The sequence below is a fragment of the Haemaphysalis longicornis genome, unplaced genomic scaffold, assembly GCF_048455015.1.
Source record: "Haemaphysalis longicornis isolate Haplotype H1 unplaced genomic scaffold, Haemaphysalis longicornis Haplotype H1 scaffold_1, whole genome shotgun sequence".
Classification (NCBI taxonomy): domain Eukaryota; kingdom Metazoa; phylum Arthropoda; class Arachnida; order Ixodida; family Ixodidae; genus Haemaphysalis; species Haemaphysalis longicornis.
Window position 1 is genome coordinate 430088272 of NW_027526203.1, and position 25421 is coordinate 430113692.

The 25421-nt window shown below is 46.9% G+C and overlaps 1 protein-coding gene across 4 annotated transcripts in view; it reads right to left on the reverse strand.

Moving 5' to 3' along the window:
• LOC144155709 (uncharacterized) overlaps positions 1–25421 on the reverse strand; it is a 104232-nt gene that overhangs the window by 36097 nt on the left and 42714 nt on the right. For all 4 annotated transcript variants that reach the window (XM_077687323.1, XM_077687322.1, XM_077687321.1 and 1 more), the window contains 3 exons: positions 16928–17180; positions 6137–6378; positions 1429–1647 (listed from right to left, as the gene is read on the reverse strand). In XM_077687323.1, coding sequence (XP_077543449.1) covers positions 1429–1647; positions 6137–6378; positions 16928–17180 — 714 coding nt within the window. The remainder of the gene's footprint in view (positions 1–1428; positions 1648–6136; positions 6379–16927; positions 17181–25421) is intronic.

Here is a 25421-nt window from a genome sequence, read left to right on the forward strand (position 1 = left end):
AATAAAGCCGCTCCAGCACTCGCCGATGTGCCCTGGCCCATTGAAGGCCACGGCGAGAAACACGTCCGAAAAGGCCAGCAATGCCGAGTGATGTCAGATCGTCGAAGACGGCTGCTACCAGACCGCCACTCTTTAAAGGACGGCACAGGGGTTGCGTAGCGCGCGGTACATGGCTGGCGGGCTAGTGCAGATGCCGTAGAGGGGAGGGGGGGCACGAAATAGGCGTTTTATTTTTAGAAGCTTTAGATATCAGTTAGGAGTTCACAAATTAGATGAGAACACACTAATATACTAGCTTAAATAGGCTCTCGGCCCACCTGTTGCGCGAGACGGTCTACTAGGCTGGCATTTATGTGTACCCCGAACATACGACACCCCGGTCGTACAACACTCTCGCGTGGTCCCTTGAAAGTCGTATTATCAGAGTTCCACTGCATAACACTTCCTTTATGCACGATTTAATACCTTTCCAAGGAAAAAATCATGTATGGCATTGGATAAGTCCATCACTGAATCCTGGCCTACTTATGGCAGCAGCATGCCTACTGTAAATGCTTTCCTTTATTTGCGTGCCCTTAATTTTTACTGCTTCCATTTGAATCTGTCGCAAAACTTAAGGGCACACGAAAACTTTGGAGCCCAGGTAAACCTTAAAACAAGGCTGACAGCATGAAGCTGAGTTTCTACTCGTATTATCCACATATTCTCCCCCGGTCATAAAGCAGTGGGGGCAGCGCATGCGTAGGGTTCCACAGATTGTGCTTGCAATATCAGCATCTAGACTTGTTTCAAGCATTGTTTGAAACTGATATAAGTGCCCCTAGCAGCTAAATGGACCGGTCTTGGTTAACACTTGTGCAGTAAACCCCATTTGAGTCCATATGTTTTGCTGATTCACACTAATTACAATAATTATGGCAGGCTGTGCATTTTACTGACGACACTGCCCCAGCTCGGCCATAGCTTCTAGGCTCATTTTTCTCTACATTCTGAAGAAGCTACTGCAACAAAAACTAACATTTCATTTGTTTCTTTAAAAAAAAAAAAAGAAATGCAAACTGTATTATGTACTGACGTTTTACAACCACAATTTATCAGTGGGGCCACTTTACCAAACCGTGACGTTTAAGATTTAATTGACTGTGGGGTTTAACGTGCCGACGCTACACAGGCAATGGGGCACACCATAGTGGAGGGCTCCAGATTAATTTTGACCACCAGGGGATCTTTAACGTACGCCGAAATCTCGAACAGTAAGGTGTTTTCGCTGTTGCCTCCATCAGAAAAGTGGCTGCTGCGGGCCGTTTAAGATTCAACCATGCATGGTTCAAAATCTGCCTTGCCAGAGAGAAGACCCACACCATTACAAAAGAAATGTTCCAAGCTGTGCGTACACTAACTACTGCCCTCTGACAACAAAAGCCATACCCGCTTGGTTTTGCGCTTGTGCCGCTTGGACACCGTTCCAGTGGCGGTGGCACCACTGGCTTCCGCTGGCGAATCAGACGACTCCTTCCGGCCACCCTCCCCATCAGTGCCGTTGATGTAGCTGATCAGCTCGTCCACTTCTCGGGCGTCGCCGTGCCCCTTCTGGTCATGGTGGTTCTGCTGCCGCTGCTTGGATGTACTGCTGAGGCCTCCCTCAGCCTGAAATGAGGGCAAGCGCACTGCCGTTACCAGAAATCACCGCCTCAATGCGACAGTTCACAAAAGGGCACAAACGGGAGGAGAGAGAAATGGGCAGATCCTGGAATGGCACTTTGGAGCATACACGAAGAGGGAAAATGCACTTTCACAGCCCCATGACATTACATGGAAATGGGAATAAACTTCAAAATTCTGCACATCAATCTGTAAGTCTATTGCGATACCATTTTACCACTCAGAGACCGCCACTGACTGATATGGCCACAGGTACAAAGGGAGGGGGGATATACATCATTGTCCTTTCATGGTGCTCCTTACTTGTGCACAGAATAAAACATTTGGCAGTGCTAGTGGCTACCGAGATTCAAAATGCTTGAACGCAAAGTTCAACAAGGTACAAGCTGCTTCATGTGAAAACCATTTTCCAACTCGCCCCACCCCTGCAGACATCCCGGGCATGCTGCCTTACTGAGTACATTTCGAATGACAATCAACCTCAATAAGCCCCGTCAAAAATGCCTCATAAACATACACAGAACAGAGAATGGCTACCGTTGTCCCTTGCTCCATTGCCTCATTATTTGCAACCTACAATTTATGCCGAGATGAAAGCCAAGATGTGAGGGACATAGGACCAGTGACTATACTCCAGACTGTGCTGGCAGCATGACCCTCGAACACCATTCGAGTTGCAAAGGGCAACCGCATTATGCCACACCCCAACGCCAAGTCACCAGACACCTAAACACCACCCATCAACCCTGCATCTAGACCTACCACTACCGCATGTTCACCACTGAGGACAATGGGCGGTCTGTAGCAGAAAGGTAAGGTATCTGAAAAAGGAGCACCACTATCATCATCTGACTGATTCTTCTAATGACGTGCCCTGCACCATTGATAAATAAACTGAAAGTGCTTTACCGTGCACACAAAACGTCATTATTGCTAGCCCCCAAATGACATGTTGAAAAACTGATCGAGTTGGAGGAATTTCCCAACAATACAACACCAGCTGACACCAAAATGAACCAACGAACCAAATGCAGTGAAAAATTAAAACATGGCGATGTTTGGCGTCTAAACTGTCGCTACAACATAACATTTATAAGGGATTGTTATTGTTAACATTTTTTTCAAACATTTTCAATGAGCATTTTATTGCGCCACTACTACACTACTAGCTACATCTCCAATAGTGTTTCGGCGTTTTTCCAAACACGCTGGTTCGGAAAGCTCAAATTTCGCAGAAAGATAGCATTCTACGGACAAGCGTCTATATCAGCAGCATTTACATGGTCCTTTTTCGGTATAATAAAAGCTAGGTTTATCTCGGTTAGGTCTTTTTTGCGCGGTCTTGTTGAGCCATATACAGTAATACCTCGTGAACGTAAAATCTGCTGAAAATTTCAAGATAAGCAGAGTTCCGAGTTAAGCGAAACGCTGAAAATTTGTGGCCAGGTCACTGAAATAAGAGCCAGTGATGGCAGCAAAAGCTTCACTGCACAAGGTAGCTTTCGTGATAAGGCAAAATATTTTGCAGGAAAAAATCATTTTTATTGCTGCGGGAGAAAGAACTGCGTTGCGCTCGCCTGTTTCGCGTTCGCATCTTTTTTGGTCGCCACCACTACATTCTACTTTGATGCAAAGCAGGTGCAAGACTTTTCTTGTTTCTGCCGTTGTAGGCACTTCTCGCGGCTCCTCGTCGCTTGCATGATCAGCTGCATCGTCCACAGTTATCTGAACAATGTAGGCTTTGGCCAGCAATTCGGTAACGGACATCGGCCTTCACGTAAATTTGCTGTTCCCGACCTGGTTCAGCGTGTGGTGGGAACTAAGCGTTTCAACGGAGACCTGACCAGCTGCCTGTAGCGCACTTTGCCTTGTGTCCTCCCTGCCAACATTTCGAGATATCTGTGGTCCGCCAAAAAACGTTTCAAGATAAAGGGGGGCAAACACATAGCGTCTATGGGAGGTAAGCGAACGGAAGTTTCTACTTTACCCAAATTTTGAGATATCTGAGTTCTAGTTAACGAGGGATTATTGTATTTTCAGAACATCACAATGCATTATGCAGCCGGGTTTAGGTGAAAAATGTCGCATTAAAAATGCCGTTTTAAGTTTAGATCGTGTTTTTAAAAATATTTCCCTTATTCTCACATACAACTAACAAGTTGCACAGTAAAAGCTCGGTAATTCGAACTTCCAGGTTAATTCAAGCTCACACCCTTGTCCCGGCACAGCCTTGTATATTTCAATGGGGGAAAACTCCCGATAATTCGAACGTGTCGGTATCCAGAAGGGTTATTTCGAACTATGATGCCTTGGTTTCCATCGCTCCTCGCTAAAGAAGTTGGCCCAGAGTGATTACAATGTGTTGCAAATCCAAACCAAATCAAATTTACTACAGATGCAAAACAACGAAACAGAAAAACAACCGCGTGGCATGCGCTACGCTCCTACAACAGCTTATTTCGCTTCTTCAGGGGGCGCTACGCCACTGGCGCCAGTGCTCCAGCGCATGTATTTATGAAAGATTATTTACGAAATCACCTGCCACAAACGTGTAGTAGCACCTGATTCACGATGACGAGTCCAGAGAAGGCTTCTTTGTGTTCTGCCCGTGCAGTGTAGCCCGATTTCCATCCATTATCAACGCCCGCCCACTAATTCGAATTTCGCTTAATTCGAACAATTTTATGGTAACCTTCGAGTTCGAATTAACGAGCTTTTACTGTATTGTGATACAGTGTCATGGTTGCGAGCATTTGTCTTTACAGCCTGGCAACCTACACAATGTCGGTGGAGCTCAGACGTATGTTAATAAGTGTTTAAAAATGCTGCCAAAAAAGACACTTAGGCATTAGGTTTTTAACTATGCTTTTTAACTTAAGCTGAAAGCTTACACTTCACAAATTTCACTTGTTTGTCCCTTACATACGTGCCAAAATGCCTCTTTTTCCCCTCCATTTGGCTTTTCCTGCTTTTATAAAAAAAAGCCATGGTGGCCAAGAATCCATCTCGTTATGTTACTTCAAATAATGTCCAGGCAAATTTCTTTTGAACCAGATGAGACCGCTGATCAAATGGCTGGCGCTGCTGCTCTCATGATCACAGTTGACATAACAACAGTACCTACGCCGACCTTAAGACACACATCAGACAACAGCTTCGTAACACATGGCAACTGCACTGGAGTCAACAAACAGACAACAAACTACACGTAATAAAACCACAATTGGGATGCTACACAACTGAAGTTGAATTCCAATGGCAGATCCGGAGCAGTCACCGTGCTCCACCGCGGAGCGTGCCGACTCCGCGAAGAGCAGGTACTCCGAAGCTGCCTTTGGAACGCAGCCGCTCCCACCGGAGCAAAGTGCCGAACCGTGACAGGAACAGGAAATCCCCAGCATCCTTTGCGTCGCGCCTTCCCCGAAATCATCTGGTTCCCGCGGCGCGTTCATCTCGCGCTGTGCGCCTGGAGGAGGCAGAGGAGGCGAGCACTGGCCAGAAGCGCAGACGGCGGCGACGTTGGCAACGTCACGTGGCAAAAGTAAGCGCCCTAGTGAGTTCCGGCCGACTCCGCCGATTTCGGCGGTGCAAGTTTTCTTGCTCCACAGAGCGATCTCGGCTGCGACAGCGCTCCCGATCTGCCATTGGAACGCGTCTGCTCCACACAGAGCAGAAAAGTTGCTCTGAAAGTGCTCCGGATCTGCCATTGGAATTCAACATGACTCATACAACAGATACACAGAAGTCACCTTGGCAAGGCTGCGGATAGGCCACACACATGTAACGCACTCACACCTGCTCACTGGATCTTCACGACCCGTGTGTAGAAGGTGTGGAAGGGACCTATCCGTAGTCCACATACTAATCACATGCAAGGCACTTGACACAACATGACACAAACACTTCCCTGAATTATACAGACGACACGTTCCACTGCACCCATCATACTTTTTAGCCGACGAACCAATGTTTTGTAGTCAACGCGTTCTTAAGTTTTCAGCTGAGGTAAAGTTTCTGCAGCTCTTGTCATATCACGTGTAATCGAATTTCACCTATACACCAGCCATCTACATTGTCTTTTGTTTTGTGTCACTTTTACTTTTACTCACATGTTTTAGTATTTACGGTCTCATCAACAATTCAGTAACTTCTTCTCTGGCGTGTTTGCCCTTGTTGGCCTTGCGCCATTAAGCACCAACCACCATCATCATCATCTTTTTAGCTAGACTGATTCAAGAGAATATACGGAAGTTGGAATACTCTTATGCCCTACAACTTGTTCACATATAGAAAAAAAAATAATGTTACTTGATTGCATACTGATCATTTTCGTAATACCCCACGAGCACAGACTTCCATTTAAGACAAGCTGCATCTCAGGAGGGGGCCATCTTCTGCCCTAGGTTTAATGTAATGGGGGTTTTCATTTGGTGGGGGAAGGAAAGAATGCAGAAAGAGCGAATGGCAGACGCACCTTGCGCTTGCTCAGTACCATCCGTAACCGATCGCGCATCTCCTGGTAATTCTTGCTAACTGGAGCCATTGCCGGGGTTCCGTGGCCAAAAACTTCACAATAGCAGCAGTCACAGACCCGACTCTCGCCAGCACTGCGCTGGTTAGAGGCTGTAGTAGAAGAACTGTGCTCAGAACAAGTTTCATCCATAGACTCCTCCCCATCTAACAAAATGTTATCACAGTCCGAATCCACGCAAGTACCTGCAAGAAGAAGGAAAAGGGGAAGGGAATCAGTTGCCAGCAACAACTAAATGCACGAATCACAAAAGATAACGGCACAGTGCTGCTATGCCACATCTAGCATTGTGCAACATTGGTACACATGGAACGCATGATCCCAATACAATAACATCACGTGCCACCAAAAAAATTGATATTACCAAGCGGCCCATACCTGTTTCTGTGGCACAGATGTGCAGGCTTGAACATTTCTTGTTTTTAATTCTTTTGAACCAGTGGGGCTCACTGGCATGCAGGCAGTGTTCTGCATAGCTAGGACTAAATTAGGCTTAACTTATTTCTCAGGGCTAAATTTAAACAAAAATGGTTTTAAATGCACCATCAAAATTTGTGACTAAACATTTAAATCACCCTCAACATAGCGAAAATGCGACAACGTAGTGACAATCGTCTCTCTGCCAGCCTTCTTATTGATCACGCCGCAATTCTCACCAAGGCAAAGCAAGGCTGCCATAATGTGTGCCCCCATCTTAGTCACAAAGCTGCAGTTATGGGTGACAACCTTAGCGTGCCTGCTGTGCCATCTGGCTTGAATCGTGGAGCAGATTGCGATTTGTCACCTCTTTTTGCAAAACCCCATCAAACTTCGCCTTCCATGTTAAGATTCTCTGAGACAAACCTAAGAAAGGACCATACACAGCCTCACATCAGCAGCCACTCAGCACCTTACCTTTACCTTTTTTTTCCCCACACTTCACGCAAAAGCAGTGAAAGACTTGGCCTTGCGCACCATCCCTGGCTGAAGCTGGCTGACCTCCTGGGGCAGGGGGGGGTGAGGTGCAATAATGAATGCTTTGGGGCACAGCCGGGTAGGGGGCGTGCACTAAAGGCTTAACAGTGCTAGTTCAGAAGGCGTTGAATCCCCCACTGCTGTTCATTGCTCCTGTGACCATTGGGCCATATTCATGCAGGGCCTGGCTTTACAAGTGACATCTATAGCATGTGGCAGTCACTATGGTCACCCAGGAAAGGAGCACAGGATGCGCTGAACACCAGCTGCTCCCATTCCGAGTTAAAAGAGACTTTACAACAACTAGCACTAACTGGCACCCAAGCTTCTGCATTATTAAGCCTCAATTATTCCGCAGTATTAAGCCTCAAAATTCCCGACAGTCATGCACAACCACTTGTGCGAATAAAGCAAAGGCCATGAAATGGGATAAAACGATTTTTCATAATTGAGCCAATAAAGATTCACTGCTTCAAATAAAATGCTCTTTAGATTCTGAGAGAGCTGGGCGAGTTGAAAAGGATTCACGATTAAATTTTAAAATTTAATCATGAAAACCTTCATCACGCAGATACCAACTAAATAAGCAATGATAGAGAATACAACTGAAATAAAAACGTCCTTTTTATTTACGCGCACTAATTTTCGAGGTCCGGCACATGGCCATTTGCTTCGCTACCAGTTCGCCAGCACCCGAACTTCCCCAATCACTTCGTCGGCCGTACTTTTACTTCACCCGCGCAAGAGCACGGGTCAAATATTGTGGGAACCCCTCCCTTGTTCCCGCTGTCCCAAACGCGATAAGAAACGAGATAAGCGCGCAAGCGCGCGCTTATCAGACTTTGGCCTTCGGCGGGGAAACGACGATAAGGAATTGCGCGGCACATCATGGCCCCGTGTGCGACGCAAAAAAGCGGCGGCTGGCTCTACCGCACAGCCAATTCCGCTGCACTGCCGTCATCTGCGATGCCATCCCTTTATAAGGCCCAGGGTGACGAAAAAATGTTAAAAAAATTATCATGCCATTGGACGGCGTGCACAACCTCGGCGTCCTTCAGTTACGCACGTGCAGAGTGGCCAACAAGTGTTTAGAAACAACGAAAATGTAAAACAAAGCCTGCACCTCATCTAGGCCTAGCGACCACACACGTGTCTCGAAAATGCCAAGTTCCAGTATTAAACCCACAGCACAAATTAAAGAATTCTCTCTTTAAACCAGGTCCACAAGAATAGGCAAGGAAATCTGTACCAATGTGCCGCGGCTTCCTGTTAAATTCCCCGCTAACCACACTGCTCGAAGTTCACACGGCTAAAGACAAAGGAGTTCGAGGCCCTCAAGGGTCTAACCCTAGCCGCTGACACTCTGACCTTACTGAACAAAAATAACTCACCTGGAACGTCTGGCGCCTGCGCGTCTCTATCAAAAGCTATTGAAACTGCCAGTCTAGCAAACGACTCTTCCATCTCGGGGCAATTAACAGCCTCAACCCACTCGTTTATTAACTCGGCCACAGTGCGGCCGTGAGCCATGTCTGTTAGATCGCAGGTGAACAGTGTGGCAACGTGTACAATGGCTGCCAAGGGCCGCTGGGATCGCCTAGTCACGTGCCGTTATATGGTTTCCGCTTCCAGGTACAAACCCCGGGCGCAGGTAGCGCCTCCACAGGGACAAGTCCTGGAACTGCACGCAGGCTTCACGGTAACTGCGCGTCTATAGACCCAACCATCCAAGGAGAGTTCTCCAGCTTCCCACGAGCTGTCCAGGACTGGTACATCCAGGATGCCCGATCACTGAGTGCTGACCATGGCTGTAACTCCCGCCGGCTGAACATTCAACCAGCTACCCCTTTTTTTTCCATCGTTTTGACATAGAGCCTCCTCGATTTACCAGTCCTGGACGATCCACTGGCAGTCGGAGGACTCCGTTCGGACCGGAAGTCCCACAGGAATAGATAGGAAAATCCAGCGCCTCTCTCTGACCGAGTCTTTGGCAGTCTGCGGACATCGAGGGGGCCCCTAGAGGCGCGTGTCGGAGTACGAGATAAAAATATCAATCACTTCCACTTCTGAAGATTCTCTCCGTCCTACGAGCATCTCCGAGTGGTCGTCACAGCCAATTCAATAATGCCCAGTTCCAGAACCAATTTGGAGAGGCAACATCATCCGGCAAATGTCAACGAAAATCCGCTCACGAAACTCGATGCATACAGGCCCGTCAACCGGGCTTTACCTACTGCAGGATTTATTCAATGAAGTCTTTTCCATCCATCCTACCACTGCAAGCCTCCATGTCGTAGAGCAAACGAACATAAGGTTCGCGTGCAAAACAAGCGGGTCGAGGTGAAAGACTCCCACCGTCCTCCTCGCTCTTCGCCGACAATCAGTGCGATACAGCCAATCGAATTCGCAGTAACGATGAACGGTGGAATATTCTTCGCACTAAATGCAATGTTACATTGCTACCCCCCCCCCTCCCCAAACAAAAGAAACAGTTAAGGACTGGGAATGAAAGAAAAAAAGTCGCCTTACAAATCCCGTGACGGAATATGGCGCGGTAAAATCGGGTGTTCAAGCTTTAATTTCATAAATGTCAAGTACATATTTTGATCACTATTGGGCCTCCTCGATTTACCAGTCCTGGACGGTCCGCGGGCAGTCAGAGGACTGCCCTTGGACCAGAAGCCCCATAGGAATACGTGGAAAAAATGAGTGCTGGGTCGCGTCTCGGGCAGTCCGCGGGCGATCCGGGACTGATAATCGAGGAGGCCCATTATGTGCTTACATTTTTTACGATAATTTATTATTACCATTCTTTTCATCAACCACTTGCACACACACACACACACACACACACACACACACACACACACAAATCGCAGCATCACACGCTGTAACGGTAAGCTACACGCAAGAAAAAAAAAAAAAAAAAAAAACACCCACACAAACGCAGGATCACATGCTGTAACGGTAATTACGCGCAAACGACCCTCGCATTGGTTCGAAGCCTCCAACTACGGCCGCCTGGATTTCCCTTCAACCAAAGTTTTAACGGCTCGCGGATGTTGAGAGACAGCGTGCAGAAACTCGGAAAGAAAAGGAAAATGACGAAGGTAAGCCCCGTTTCCGAGAAATTGTCACGTTGCCGCATAGGCTACAGATAACGTCAGCCGCTCTCCCGCTCACTGAGCGCTGCTGCTCTGCTACAGATAACTTTAGCTGAGTGAAACTTTAACTGCTCACTCACTCACCCACGAAGCGTCGCTGCTCTGTTAACGGAGCAATTTAGCTGCACCGTTTTACCGCCCACGGCTGTGCTTGCCAGCTTTGAAAATTTGAACACCGGAGCAAGACCGACATATCTCAACGGCCGTTTGCGACTTACGGGCTTGCGAAGCATTTGTACAGTTCGCCTTGTCCCACGGGTAGAAAACGCGACTAAAATGCAACTGATTGCGTTTATATCGCGGTAACGTTGCTAGCACGCGTAGGAAAAGGAGTGGCTTTGAATCAGCTGTTTCACGCAGACGACTATTCACGGCGGCGCAACTACGACGGCGCCAAGCAGGGACCTGTTGAACATACTATCAAGCAAATGTGCTCTGCAAGAAATTAAAATGCAACAACTTTTTTGTTGTTTTTAGTATACAGTGCCAGGTTCAAGGGTTTACTGTAGGGCATTTACCATCAGCAAGTGTCTCGCCTGTTTTTGACCTTTGGCCTTCATTTAGAAGCCGCTTGATTTGTACCTCATCAAGCATGACCTGTCCCCCCCCAGAACCATCATCGTTGTGTGTTTCAAATGCTAGTGCTATGTCTAGTGCCCATCAGGACATATTCAGGAAATCAGGTGAAAAACTAATTTGAAAACAGCGGCTATTAGGGCGACAATTGGAACACTTTGAATTTTTTTCCTGGGCGAACCGCTGCTCGGTTCGCACTCTAACTTCACACGACGGTCGCATTTTGTGGTCTCTTTTGTTTGACACCGGGAACGACGGTACTTACCTGTTTATTCTGAAAATAAATAAAAACGATTTTCGCCTATGGGAAAATGGCGGCCGATTTGGACGTGCGAGCCTGTGCAAGCGGATCTGTGCAAGCGGAACGGACGATGGGGACTTACGCTCCCTCCACGGCAGGAAGGAGTCAAATGGGGTAGCAGACGATCAGAAAATGTGAAAGCAGATTTTCTGATTGTCTGCTACTTCATTTGGTTCCTTCTGCGGTAGGAAGAAGCCAAATGAGGTAGCAGACGATCAGAAAGCAGGTGAGGAAACAAATCCAATGTTTATTGGCAACAATGAACTGCGGGAATATTTTATTATGATTGGTATCATCTTTATGCAACTATTTGTGATCATCATAAACTAGGGACGACAGATATTTTCTGATCATCTGCTACCTCATTTGGTTCCTTCCTACCATGAATCCCCATCATCTGTTTCGCTCTGCATACCCCAGGTGGTTCCGTCGTTACAAGATCAGCTTGCACTTTTCCCATAGGCGAAAATTGTTATTTATTTTCAGAATAAACAGGTAAGTGCCATCGTTGTTCCCGGTGTCAAACAAAATAGACAACAAAATGCGACTTTCGTGTGAAGTTTCAGCGCGAATCGAGCAGCAGTTCACCCAGGAAAAATTTTAAAGTGTTCCAATTATCGTCGTAACACCCTGCTATATATAATGCTTACTTCAGCATTCACAAGTAGGACAACCACTTCTCCCACATGTGGCCCAATAAATAAATCTCAATAGGCACTCCGTGACCGTGGTGGTCTACTGGTTGCCATTTCATCGCATTACATGCACCGCCAAAGCGCATTTCTTTTCATTTGAGCTACAATGCCTTCAAACTGAGTTTGCTTCCTAATCCAAGATGTGCGTTTCCTATCTCTCTAAATGACTCCACTTGGGGTCTTGGGAAAGAGCATCCCAAAATTAATCTTAAAGGAGCCATGAAGACATACAAGTTTGTTTTATTCGAAAGATTTCGTGTTTTATAGTGTCCCCAGCACTTGCCTGGATGCAAACAATGTTTTATTCACTGAGAAACTAATCAATTTACGTGAAAATTTTGATTTTCCCGCAAAATTGTGTGTTTTCTTGGTCTGCAATGACATCACGGGAACCGACCACACTGCAGCCGATTGGAAAGCCTTTGTTTACCATTAGTGAACCTAGATGGCACCACCATACCATGGCAAGCCGTTTTCTGCCTCTAGTTTGTTTTTGACCATATTTGACCCTGGCTTGTTTTTGTTCAGGGAGAAAATAATCATTTCGTGAAACAGAGTGCTCGCTCGACAAATATGGTCACATAAGACACCGTTGCCTGCATTTATCGGCCAGTGTCGTCTAAAACTACCCCAAAGCCCCGCAATCCTATGCAGCTAAACCAAGCATAGTTCGCGCAGTACCAACAGCAGTACGCATCGGTACTTCTATATTTACATGTGCTTTCATAACTTCCACTGTCGGTCCCACCATTCTTACTGCTTTAAAAAGAATGTGGCCTAAATTTAAGCACAAATAGCTCATCCGGCAAGCTTATAAACTCTGTCTAATTTGCGTTTGCTTTTGGCGGCCTCCGCCAATCGCAGAGCTGGCTGGTATGACATCATAGGTTCTGTTGCGGGAAATGAGCGAGTTGGTTGCATGGCCTTTCCCTCTTTCCTAATTATACAGCTTATTTTAGCAAAGTTTACGTTAAAAATGGTGTCAGTATGATTCTAACGAGGCAATCTTTTGAATGAACCAAACTTGTGTTTTGTTTTCATGGCTCCTTTAAAGGTGCCATGCAGACAAAGTAAAGGTTTGTTTTATTCAAAAGATTTGGTGTTTTATAGTGCCCCCAGCGCTTCCCCAGCAGCAAGTGGTGGTGGTGAAACAGTTATTTCAAGGTAAAACAAAAGCACGAAGAAACACCGACAACCAGGAGTAACGATTACAACGGGACGGAGCGCTCCGTCCCGTTGTAATCGTTCCTCCTGGTTGTCGGTGTTTCTTCGCGCTTTTGTTTCACCATGAACCCTTACCAACTTGCCCAGCTTTCTTTGTTACTTCATTTATTTCAAGTAAAAGAGGTTCGCGCTTGAAAGCGGGAGAAGCCCTCAGTCCAGGGCCCCTGCGGCAGCTGCGGTCCTGCGTGCCTGTTCCACCAACTGTCGCTGGTCCTCAGGGTCCGAACTGCACAGCACGGCCTCCCACTGCTCGAGGGTGGGGGTGCTAATAATGGGGGCTGCTGGTGTGTTTTGGCAAGCCCACATGGTGTGGTACAGAGTTGGATGTTCGTTGCAGTGTGGGCATGTTGGTGGATGTACTGTGGGATGTGTGATGTGCAGGAAGCTAAGGTGGGGGTATGCGTTAGTCTGTAGTTGCCGCCAGGCTGCAGCTTCCTCTCGGGTGAGCTTCTGGTGCGGTGGTGGGCAGGCACATCTGGCAAGGCGGTGGTGTTGCAGAAGTGTACGGTACAGCTGCTGGATGGGCTCTGCATCACGGAGCGACTGGTGTGGTGCCCGGACGGTGCATTCTCTGGCTGCAGCGTGTGCTCGCTCGTTTCCTACAAGCCCTACGTGACCTGGCGTACATGTTAGTAAGTAGGGTTTAGGGTATCCTTGCGCTTTTTTAGTAGTCGGAGGGCAGATATTGAGATGCGACCATCGCCGTAGTTTCTGCATGCCTGTTGGCAGTCTGTGATTAGGTGAAGTGGTTTATTCAAAGTTGGAGACGTCATCGCCAGTGCGATGGCCGTTTTTTCGGCTTCAACAATGTTTCTGGTTTTTACGGACGCAGTGCTAACGACAGCGCCTGAGCCGTCGACGATGCTTACTGATGTGGCCGGGTGTTATGGGCCACGTCCGTGAATCGCACATGGGGGTGGTCCGAGTACTACCCTTGTAGGAATTGTACCTGTGCCTGTCTATGCTGTGCATGATGCTCAGGGTGCATGTTGCCCAGGGAGCATGATGCTCAGTGACCGGAGCAACCCTCATGAGCGTATGGATGTCCCGTGGCACAGTTTCCGGTCGATGGTGGTTAGCGTCTGCTATCTGGTAGCCTAGCTGCCTTAACACCGTGCGGCCGGTCGATGTTTGCCTGAGCCGCTCTAGTTGGCTGGTGAGGTGGGCATCAATGATCTCCCACACCTTGTAGCGCACCCCAAGCTCTTCCAGCTCACTGTGGCGGTGTGAGGAGGGAGGCCTAACGCTTGCTTGTACGCCTTCCGCAGGAGTACGCCAATTTGGTCCATTTCCCTTGGTTTCAGCGGGAGGTAAGGGGTAGAGTGCACCGTGCGCCTGGCAACCAGGGCCTGCACCACCTTCATGACATCCTCCTCCTCCACACCCTGGTGCTGGTTTGTGACTCGACTCACCATACGCATGACGTGCATTATTCACTGAGAAATCATTCAGTCTAAATTAAAATTTTGATTCTCCTGTTAGATCATAAATCATGTGTTTCTGATGTCTGTAATGATGTTACAAGCACAGTTCTTCAAGAGAACTTCAAGTGTGCTGTTCCGTCTGCAACGGACTACAAAGCCGTGTTTACCATCAGTCCTCCTAGATGGCGCCACCATACTTCTCTGCACCGCTTTCTGCCTTTGTTTTCTTTCTGACTGTATTGGCACCTGGCTTGTTTTTGTTGTGGTAGGTAGTAATCATTTCGTGAAACATGGGATATGTTCGACAAATGGGGTCACGTAAGACAGTTGCTCATGCCAATCGGCCAGTGTCGTCTGAGACAACCCCAAAGCGGCGCACTGCTGTGCAGCTATAACAAGCATAGTGCGCGCACTACCAATAGCGGTACGCATTTGCACTTTTATGTTTATGTGTACTTTCGTAACTTCTATTTTTTACCCCACCACTCTTACTGCTATAAAGTGAATATGCATTACCTTGAGGGAAAATAGCTCGTTCTGCAAGTTTATAAACCCTGCCTCACTTGCATTTGCTTTTGCCGGCCTCAGCCAATCACACGGAACGTCATATGTTTTAGCGCGAGTAATAAAGCTAGTGAGTCCCATGGCCATTCACTTTTTTCCTAATTATATAGCTTATTTGAACGAAGGTTCCGTTAAAAGTGGCGTCAGTACGATTCCAACGAGGCAATCTTTCGAATGAACCGAACTTGTGTTTTGTCTGCACGGCCCCTTTAAATGAGCCAAATGAGCCATAGAAAAAAAAGAACATGCATCGCGAATTATTGGGCAAAATTGGAAGATGGCATTCTGTCTGAAATGCAGAAATAGAGTTGTACAAGACATGCAAATCAGAAACTGTGTAAAAAGCAGTGGCAGATCCAAGGGGATGATCACTCCCTCCAAAAAGCCTTCTGAACTAGCACAGCAAAGGCTACAGTGTGTGCCATCCGCACCCCCGTTGCCGTGCCCCAAGGTATCACCACCACCTGAAGGGTCAGTCTGCATTGGCGTGGTTCCCAGCTGCCTCACGAAGTATTTTCTACACACCTTTTCTGTCATTATGAAAGACTGCTTCACCGCCATCACAGGATCTTGCAAAATGTGTCCACACCTGTCCCACAGCGTTTCTAAGGAAACTATCTAAGGCAGTTCCTTGGAGCTGGGCTGTGGCAAAAATGCTTATGCTCCAGACTATGCAGTCAGCTCTTGAGCAGCCAGCCATACCAATGGTCAGCATGTTGCATACATACCTCGAAAATTCAGAAGTAAACGATGGCATCAAGGCCCCATTTGCTGAAATGCACGCAGTGAACCCTTCACCAGTTCATGTTGAATTCCTAGCCACCCTCCCCCCCCACAGGAGGTCACTCCAGATGCCCCTCTGGTGGGAACTTTGCAAGCGCAAGTGGCACCAGATTGGCATGGTCACCCATGCACCGCTGTGGTGACCAAGTTTGGTCCGCACAACAGCACGCATGGGCAACCATGAGACTGCTGAATGGTGCAATGAGGTAGCAAATTGGGAGAGTTGGAAAATGTTCATGATGATCAACGCAGACAAAAACACAGGACAAGAAGAGTTCTGTTCCAGCTCTTTTTGTCCTGTCTTTTCATCTGAGCTGACCATTGCGTGCTGAGTGGTGGCTGTATCCGTGCCCAGCTGTCAGGTGGAAAATCACGACCATCAAAAGGCTCCACAAGCCCGTGTCAGTCGATCTGTGGAACAAACCTTGCTGGAGATTTGCATCAGCCTCTTGCAGCAGTCCCCAAGCACAGGATTGCTTGTCACACAATTTAGACCACCTGAAATGGCACCACTTTCGTGCAGCTGGGCTACCCATGCACCGTCGGTAAAATTATGCAAAATGGTGCCTCAATTTCCAGCACTAATGGCTCAGTGGCTATGGCGTTGTGCTGCTGAGCACAAGGATGCGGGTTCGATTTCCGGCCACGGCGGCCACTTTTCTGATGGAAGCGAAAACGCCCGTGTGTTCAAGATTTCGGCGCACGTTATAGATCCCCAGGTGGTCAAAATTAACCCGGAGCACTCCATTACAGCGCGCCTCATCGCCTGTGTAGCGTCGGCGCGTCAAACCCTACAATCAACCAATCAAATCGGTCAATCAATTTCCAACACTCAGACTTCAGGAACCATAAATCTTTGCCTGGGCCACCACTCGTATTTCTATAGGGCCTGTTTTGGCCTTTTATTGTTTCTGTTCTCAATCACGCTGGCCTTCATCCCTTTTTGACATGACGCCCCAGTCAGCTGTTGTTAGGATATGTAAATGACCTGCACGGTGCCCAGCTGCGCGCTAGTGCAAATAGTGCCCCAACAGACTGCGCAAGCTCACCAGCGTCAGAGTGGCGGAGTGCAGGGGTTGGAGAGCTTTGAGGTGAGGCAGTGCCAGGGGGCGCAGGCTGGGGTGACAGTTCAGCACTGGTGTGGCGAGACTTGACATGGTCGTCTTCCCAGTCTCTGAACTGATTCAAGCTGTCGAGAGAATCGAGCTCCAGGCTGATGGGACGTCCGTTATACAACTGTAGCAAGGACTGGGGGTTCCACTGCATCTGGGCACATGAGTGGCACTCGCACGTTTCGGCAGTCTGAAACAAAACACGCGCAAAGTTCACCCGAAAGCACACATTTTATTTCAACACAAAGCACTGCATTAAATTATTTTAGATACAACAACATCATGCATGACAAGATGCCATCGCCGTAACTATAGGAAAAAAAGAAAGAAACACGACTGAAAGCGTTGAACTGCACAGCCTTAGTGCACAGCAGTGTAGCTACAACAGAGAAACAAGCTGGGCACGCCTGTGCTTGGTGCGTCTGCCACAAGCAGTCACTTTGAATTATTTTGTTGACAGGCAACAGGATGAAACACCAACACTTGTCCCTGAGACTGGGCACTTTGACAGAGTCGTTATGCAAAGCCCCTCGCAAACGAGTTGTATGGTAGTGCACCAGTCTGTACCAAAACAAAGATAGTATTATTTAAAGGGTGACCAAAAGCAAGGAACAACATATCAGCAGTACAGCATACCTAGTAGACAAATAAGACATGCTAGGCGACAACAGTTTTTTTGTGCACCAGTGAGTGAGTGAGTGAGTGAGTGAGTGAGTGAGTGAGTGAGTGAGTGAGTGAGTGAGTGAGTGAGTGAGTGAGTGAGTGAGTGAGTGAGTGAGTGAGAGTGAGTGAGTGAGTGAGTGAGTGAGTGAGTGAGTGAGCGAGCGAGAGAGAGAGAGAGAGAGAGAGAGAGAGAGAGAGAGAAAGAGAGAGAGAGAGAGAGGAGAGAGAGAGAGAGAGAGAGAGAGAAGAGAGAGAGAGAGAGAGAGAGAGAGAGAGAGAGAGAGAGAGAGAGAGAGAGAGAGAGAGAGAGAGAGAGAGAGAGAGAGAGAGAGAGAGAGAGAGAGAGAGAAGTGGCGCCACAACAGCATGTCATTCACTCAATGATTTGGACACTTTAACCCTTGAAGCTGAACTTGCTGAGCTTGTTGAAGGTCCTTTAGACAGCATATTAATCCGTGGAGTTTCGAACATACAAAAAAAATGCGCATTTGGCCACTCCTGCTGTCATAAATTCAGTGAGGAAGGAGCGCAACCAGCATGCATGGGCTTGATTTGTGACAGCATATTTTACATTCATACAAATGTGCTGGAAACGAAAAATTCCTGGTTTGCAGATTTCTAGGCATCGAAAGCAGCGTCTGTCATCAAACATACAGGCAACAGGGAAACCACTGAATGTTGTTCAATGTGTGCATTCAACAAAGTCAGTTTGCCTTTCATAAGATTCAAATCCAGCACCCATCCCACTACGGCCCTTCAGCGGTCAGTCGGAACCTGTCGTGCTTGTCTCTTCAATGAACACAACAGTGTCCGTACACTACGCTTGAATGTTCACAGACATGGCACCATACCCTCCCTGGCGCACCGATGGTCCAAAAACCGGAACTAGCCTTTCGTTTGCTGTGCACAGGAAAGCAATGCATACCGGACATTACCTGAATTTCAATTCATGCCACCCAGCCTGTCAGAAGCAATCTATTGTTTCTTCTCTTGTGGAGTGGGCAACATGTATTTGCTCAGGTGACGACGAAATGTGGAAAGAACTTCAGACAATACATCAAGAATTCTGGATGAACGGGTACCCCGGAGAAGTTCATTAAGAATGTCAAAGATCGTGTCCTCAATCCCAGGCCATCCCTGGGCAAGTCATTTCGAAGACGCGCCGGCATCCCATAAGTTCCTGGGGTCAGCAAAGCTCTAAGCCGTATCTTTGCAAGGTATGACCTTCGCGTTGTGCACATTCCTCAGCTTGTGAACGTGACAGATCACTTGGACAGAAAGAGATACCCCGGTGTTGTCTACAAGATACCACGCGCAGACTGTAGCTGCAGTTACATTGGCGAAACTGGCAACTTCATCAGGAGATTAAAGGAACACCAAAGGGACGTGGGCAGCAACAAGAAAGCGCCGAGAGCCCTGGCTGAGCACGCCGATAATCACGGTCACTCCATCGATTGGGATGACGCCGCTATAATAGCCAAGAAAAAGAATTAAACCACGAGACTACTTTTGGAACTCGTGTTTATTCAGACGACCAAGGACACTATCAACAGGACAGATGGCAATGTGCCAGCAAGCTACACCCGTTCATTACGTCACATTTTAGAATAAGAAGCGACTTACGGCTGTTGCTTGCTTAGTGTGATCAGGGAACCCGTACGGGTTCCGAAATGTCTCTGTTTTTACCTTGACTTGGTCAGTCAAGGTAAGCCTGACCATGATACCAGACTACGTGTTTTAGGTATGTATTTAAATTCTCAAAAAAATTCTTCTTAACAATTGTTTACTCAATAACGCTAGCCTGAGGTTGGCAAGGTTCTCCATAATACCACTGGTGTCTATTATAAGTTTGAAATTCATGGCGAAAATGCTTAGCTACATTACTATGCATGTGCTCAGTGAAGGGAGACTGCACCTTACAAGCTCTCGCAATCATTGCGGCGTTTATTTTCGACAGCATAGAAATGTCAATGAACTAAGGTAGCTGTTAATTTCGCATTACATTGCACTCTGAACTGAGTGCTTGTGTAGTTGGCTCCAGTTTCACGTAGCAAGTGCAGGGCAGTCAGTCTTTTTTGTTTGTTTGTATTTTCTTTTCCTTTCAGCTTTCTTTTTCTACTTCCACAGGCAAGATGAATAATGGCTATTTTTCCCATTCTGTTGTCTGCTGTCCATTCTGAAGCAAAGATGAATAACTAGCACTAGGTGATGCAAAGTGTCACCATTATGTCCGTCAGCTCATAGCGAATCCAAGAATTTTTGTGAGCTTATCTAATCGCACATGCCCAGCCATGCCAATGGGAATTTCACCCTCTGAAAAATGTTTCGCTCCATGGTCTGGATCTAACCTCGGCCTTAATATCACTAAAGATTCTTACTTGCAGTAATTTTTTTTGTTTCAAAATGAAAAGGAATAGATACAGTAGGGCACGAGCCAGTGATCCCTCTGGTAGCACAAAGGTAGGATGCCTGGCCTCTATTCCGCCACACCTTTTTCCGATTCTCAATAATCTGTGTTGCCAAATGCAATCCTTCTGTGGGCTTCAACTTGCGTTGTCCGTGAGTAAAAATTCATTTAAGCCTTAAATGCTTTCTTTTTACCCTTGCTATGTGTGTGTGTGTCTGTGCAAAATTCATTGTGTTGTATTATGGGAGGGCATGACAACATGTGCACACACACACAAAAAATGTGGTTGACTGGTTTTGCTAAGCCCAAAAGCTTTCGAAGTCAGTATTTTCACTCAACTATTCCCAACAGCTCTTTTCTTGCCAGATTTTGCATTAATTTCACCCACACATGCCTTGCAACCCTACACATACTGGGTGGCTGTTCTGTAAGTAGGGTTCTGATCCATGCTACATGAGAAGCCACGCTGTCAAACAGGTCTTCACGAGGAGCGTTTCCAGTGTGGCCTGGAGCCACATGTCTACAATGTGCCCCAGGTGCATTCAGGCCATGAGCCATCAGCAGGGGAATCCTTTCGGCCGAAGCAGACAGGAATCAATTGGAACCACCCGGCGAGGAAAAAGAGCCTAGCAGCGAAGATCAACCGACAATCTCCCCTTGTTTGCAAACCGTGCAGGAGACAGCACAAATCTGGCTCAGCTACGGGCACATTTATCAGGATTATACTGATTTGGATGGCACGCTTTTTGAGACAGCTGACCACATAGTTGTCCCAGGATGTGGCTTCTCTTTCCAGAGCATACCTTTGACTGTGTCGGTGCTGCTGCAGACGCCATGCACCATGCAAGAGCGTTGACCACGCGATTACACTGACCAGTGGGTCCTCTCTTCCCGAGCGTGCTATTGTCATGGTTTTTCAGACTGTACACGTGCTGCTGCAGACCTCAGCGAGGGTCTACCGCGTGATTTCACCAAAACTGATGTTAACGGCGCCTCCAAGATGTTGTTGGATCCTATTTAATGCCGTGCCAGCTGACTGCTTGAACCATTCGACACTTGTAAATAGAACCATGCATTAGACCTGTACATAAATTTATTACTCTGTCACCGTAATTCCGGCCTCATGGACCTCTTCCTACTCCCGACTAATGGACCTGGCCCCAAGCTCTGCACCCAAGGGTGCAGAGCTTGGGGTCAGGTTTACCTAGTTAGACCTGGACGTAATTCACAGTCTATGTACGTTTTTGCAACAGCTAATTTAGCAAAGAACTTTGCCTTCATCAAAAATGCAGTGCAACATAGGTTGACCAACCATTGCATAGCTATTGTGGTGTTGCTTCCCCATTTGCACATTTTTCCTTTTTTTTTTTTTCTCCTTATGTGGCTCCATAGCAAGTATGCAGGAAGTATGCAGGAGGTGGTGGTGGCTACGAAAGGGGAGAGTAGGGCAACTAGAGAAACTGCCCCCTTTTCACCTCTGCAAATTGTTTTATTGCACTTTGTGGTTAAGGTCAGCACTTCCTGACCAGGAGCAGATCCAGGGTTTTTCTGGGGAGTGATGATGATGATAAGGTGGAGGAGGAGGAGGATAGTATCCTTCTTGATTCACCGAAATTTCGGAAAACCAAAAACACAATAAATATAAAAAAAAATCAACTAGATTTTTCTACAACCTAAGCGGTCATTTTTTGGGGGGTATAAATTCAAAAATTAAGGGGGGGGGTCAGGACATCCGGGGATCAGGATCCGCCAATGCCTCTGACTCACCTGGCTATAATTTGTTTGAAATGCATGCTCTCTGCTAGAACTTCAAAAGGTGCCTCAGCACAAAACCAGCATTTTTCTCTAATCAACTTTTTTTGCTTTTTCTCTGAGGCTTAACCTTACAGTGCTCATGTATTTCAACGTGCTGATTTCAAATGTGTTATCAGCTTTCTTCAGCAGCAAATAGTTTTTATAGTATAATATTGGATTTACGTCCATTATTTGGAAGGGAGCTAATTACCTAGCACTAGCCTATGTGAAGAAGACTGGTGTAATAAAATGACTTGGAATAATGAGGGAGTGCAACTTAATGCAAAATGATCACAGTGTGATAGAGTTATTAGTAAATGCAGCAAATACTTGAGCTATTAATAACCATTTTTGAGGGCACACTCCAAATGCAATCACGTCACCAGTGGTGATGTACACTTCTATGTCCTGTAAATGCCTATAATTAAAACAGTTCCGCTTCACTATTGCATGCCGACAATGCAGCGGTTTATTAATTAGAAGTAAACTTAATTGGTTCTGGCTTTTGGGCCCTTTGCATGATGCCTAGACAAAAAGCATGGACATGAGCTTCTACTCATGTGCAGTTGAGTCACTGTTACTATTTTCACCAGTTCAAAAAAACAACATCTAGGAAGCTCAGCACCTTGTTTTACATTGCATCTGCTGGCACAGGGCAGCGTGTCTTGTGAGAGATCTGGCCAAAACATCCTTGTCAGTAGAACTGTCTCCGTTAACCCACTGTAGTTGGCTTTTATCTTCAGCATCTCATTTACGTTGCTGCCAATATAAGAGTAGCTGCATCTTAGTGCAGCGATAACCACAAGAAACATCGTTCATAGAACCTGGCACGGCCACTAAGCCTACTCTTGTGCCGCAGTCTTCTCCTACTACTAGCAGTTAAGTGCAGAACAGAGTACCTTTGGCGCTTGCAAGTACCACCACAAGCTTAACAAAGCTGGTAGTAACTCGTTACTTTGGCCTTGTGTGAGCTTTCATGCCGACCCTGACATCCCTGCGTCCTTCCATTGCCAGGCTTTGTTGTAAAAGGGGCAAGCAGACGAAGCCTGCAACTTCGCCATCAGGTGGCGCTTTGCGAGTCACATGCACCAGAAAGCCAATAAGGCTGCGTGTTTCCGCTTTTTATGCACTTGCTTCATACGAAGCGAGTATTCAAAAAGACACATTAACATCAGAAAATTCAAGACAAAACGACACCCCTTTCAACTAGACCAAAACGGCAACGATCGCAATCATAGAAATAGTGTCGTGAATCACAGAACGGTGCCGTCTGAGTGTCAAAATCTGAACGATTTGAGCTGGGCTCAGCATTATTAAAAATGGTCGAAGTGCGTATTCCCCAAACGTAAAATTTTGCAGGCGGAAAAAACACCTGCACTATTTGAAAGCTCTTAAGAGCCGTGTCCCCCTCTGACTACTGCTCAGCTAAACAGAATGGTTCAGTGATTAGCTTTTCCCACAACAATCGTATAAACTGATTCTCCTTTTTGGCTAAAGCATACTGAACATCTATAGATTGAAAAAGAAATAGAATCGCTCATACATAATGTCTTTGGTGCTTGCACAGTGTCCCCAGATATTCAGTGCTTGGTGCCAGCCAGAGGAATGGAAATGTATATCAAAGCATGCTTATCAGCAGCGCCAAAAGGTTGCCATGAATGAGGGTTTCCTGCATACCAGCCATACCAGTGCTTTTCAAAAAATAAGTGCTGGAATTTGTAAAAGTGCTTAGTGGTCAGACAATGCAGCCCTCCATTCACGCTCACACAAGGTGCTGCTGATAATTGATCAGTTATTGTTCCTACACTTTTTTTTTATTTTTAAATTAGTTTCATGCAAATGTTCCTTCGCCACCTTCTTGTACCCTGCAGAGACTGAACCAGGAGGATGGAAAGACTGGCGAGTTGTGGTAGCTTGCCAAAGGCTCTTGGATTCCTCTGGCAGGGTGCAGAGGTCTGTAGCTATGGCAGGCTCTATACGAATATTGTTGAGACGTAACACAAGCACCTCTCATTTAACTAAACAAGGACAATGTAAAATTTGAGTTTTTTTCTTTAACCTGCCATCACTTTTAACACCATTTTGGCTTGAGCAACCTGCATAGTCAAGTGTCCATTTCCTTCTCATTATTTCTCTTTTTAGTGCCACAGCATTAAATGGCCCATTAAAGCCTGCACTAGCGCCAGAAACCGAAAAATGGCTGCTACATGACCATGGAGCATTATATGGCATGATCTTTGCAATATTAAAAACACAAATAGAGGACCGTGCTGCTAAGCAATGCTTGGACGTGTGCAGAATGACATGAAAAGTGGTGAGAGCAGCCGTGGCTGTGAGTGCGGTGTTTTAGTGTATCAAGTTCACGCTCCACTGACCTGGCACAGCAGTGCAACAGCCACAATTACTCAAAGTGCAGAACTGGACGGTGCGCTCAGCGGTGTTCAATTGGCCATTAATGTTTTTGCATTCACAACTCATACGAAGTGCTTACGTGTCCTTGGAGGTTTCTTTTCTGTTTTTTTTCCTTTGTGCCTTAAAGAGCAAGCCGTAAGTAACACAGTCAATTCCCCATGAAGAGGTGGTGCCCTCTAAGAGAAGGCACAAAGCCCGCCCCATTAACACATGGCGGTAAGTACAGGTTGGCGAAAGCAGTAGCTTTCTGTTTTTGTCGACGGGGCTGGGCTCTAAGGATTTTTCGCGAGACTGGTCATACCCCACACACTGTACAACCACCGAGTAAGCCAAGGAGAAATCCTCCACTCAAGCAAAGCAGCAGCGCTGCCACCAGAGCAGTCAGGTTGCGTTCACAGAACCACAGATATCCTGCGCCCTCCATCAAGTTCAACACTGCTGGCATTCATAGGCTGCATTTTCAACAGTTCAGATGGTCCATGATGTCACATGGTTTTGATACTTTACACCTATGTATGGAGCAGCGCCGTCAGTGTACAACCCATACTGACTAAAACTGTAGTTCAAAGAATGTGATCTGATTGATCTGATTGTGGGGTTTAACGCACCGACGCAACGCAGGCGATGAGGCGCGCCGTAGTGGAGGGCTCCGGATTAATTTTGACCACCTGGGGATCTTTATCGTGCGCCGAAATCTCGTACACACGGGCGTTTTTGCTTTTCGCCTCCATCAGAAAAGCGGCCGCCGCGGCCGGGAATCGAACCCGCGACCTCGTGCTCAGCAGCGCAACGCCTTAGCCACTGAGCCACCGCGGCGGGTAGTTCAAAGAATGTGAACATGCAAACTGCACCACTCCATGCTGTCAGCGAAATGCACCGCCCATCACCAGTGACAAGGTATGAAATGATAGGCATGCTCTTTATTGGCAGTAGGCAGTCAGTTATGAACAAGGGCATGTCACAGAGGATACAACCATGGTGACAACTGCACAACAGAAGATGAAAGAAAAGGTAGAAGGGGAATCACAGATGTGGCAGTGACTCGCCACTGATTTTTGTTACAAGAAAAAGTCATACTTGTACACCATGGAAAACTAAGCATAGCAAAAAAAAAAGAAAAACAGAAAACCAGCTTACACCACATTACACTCTACG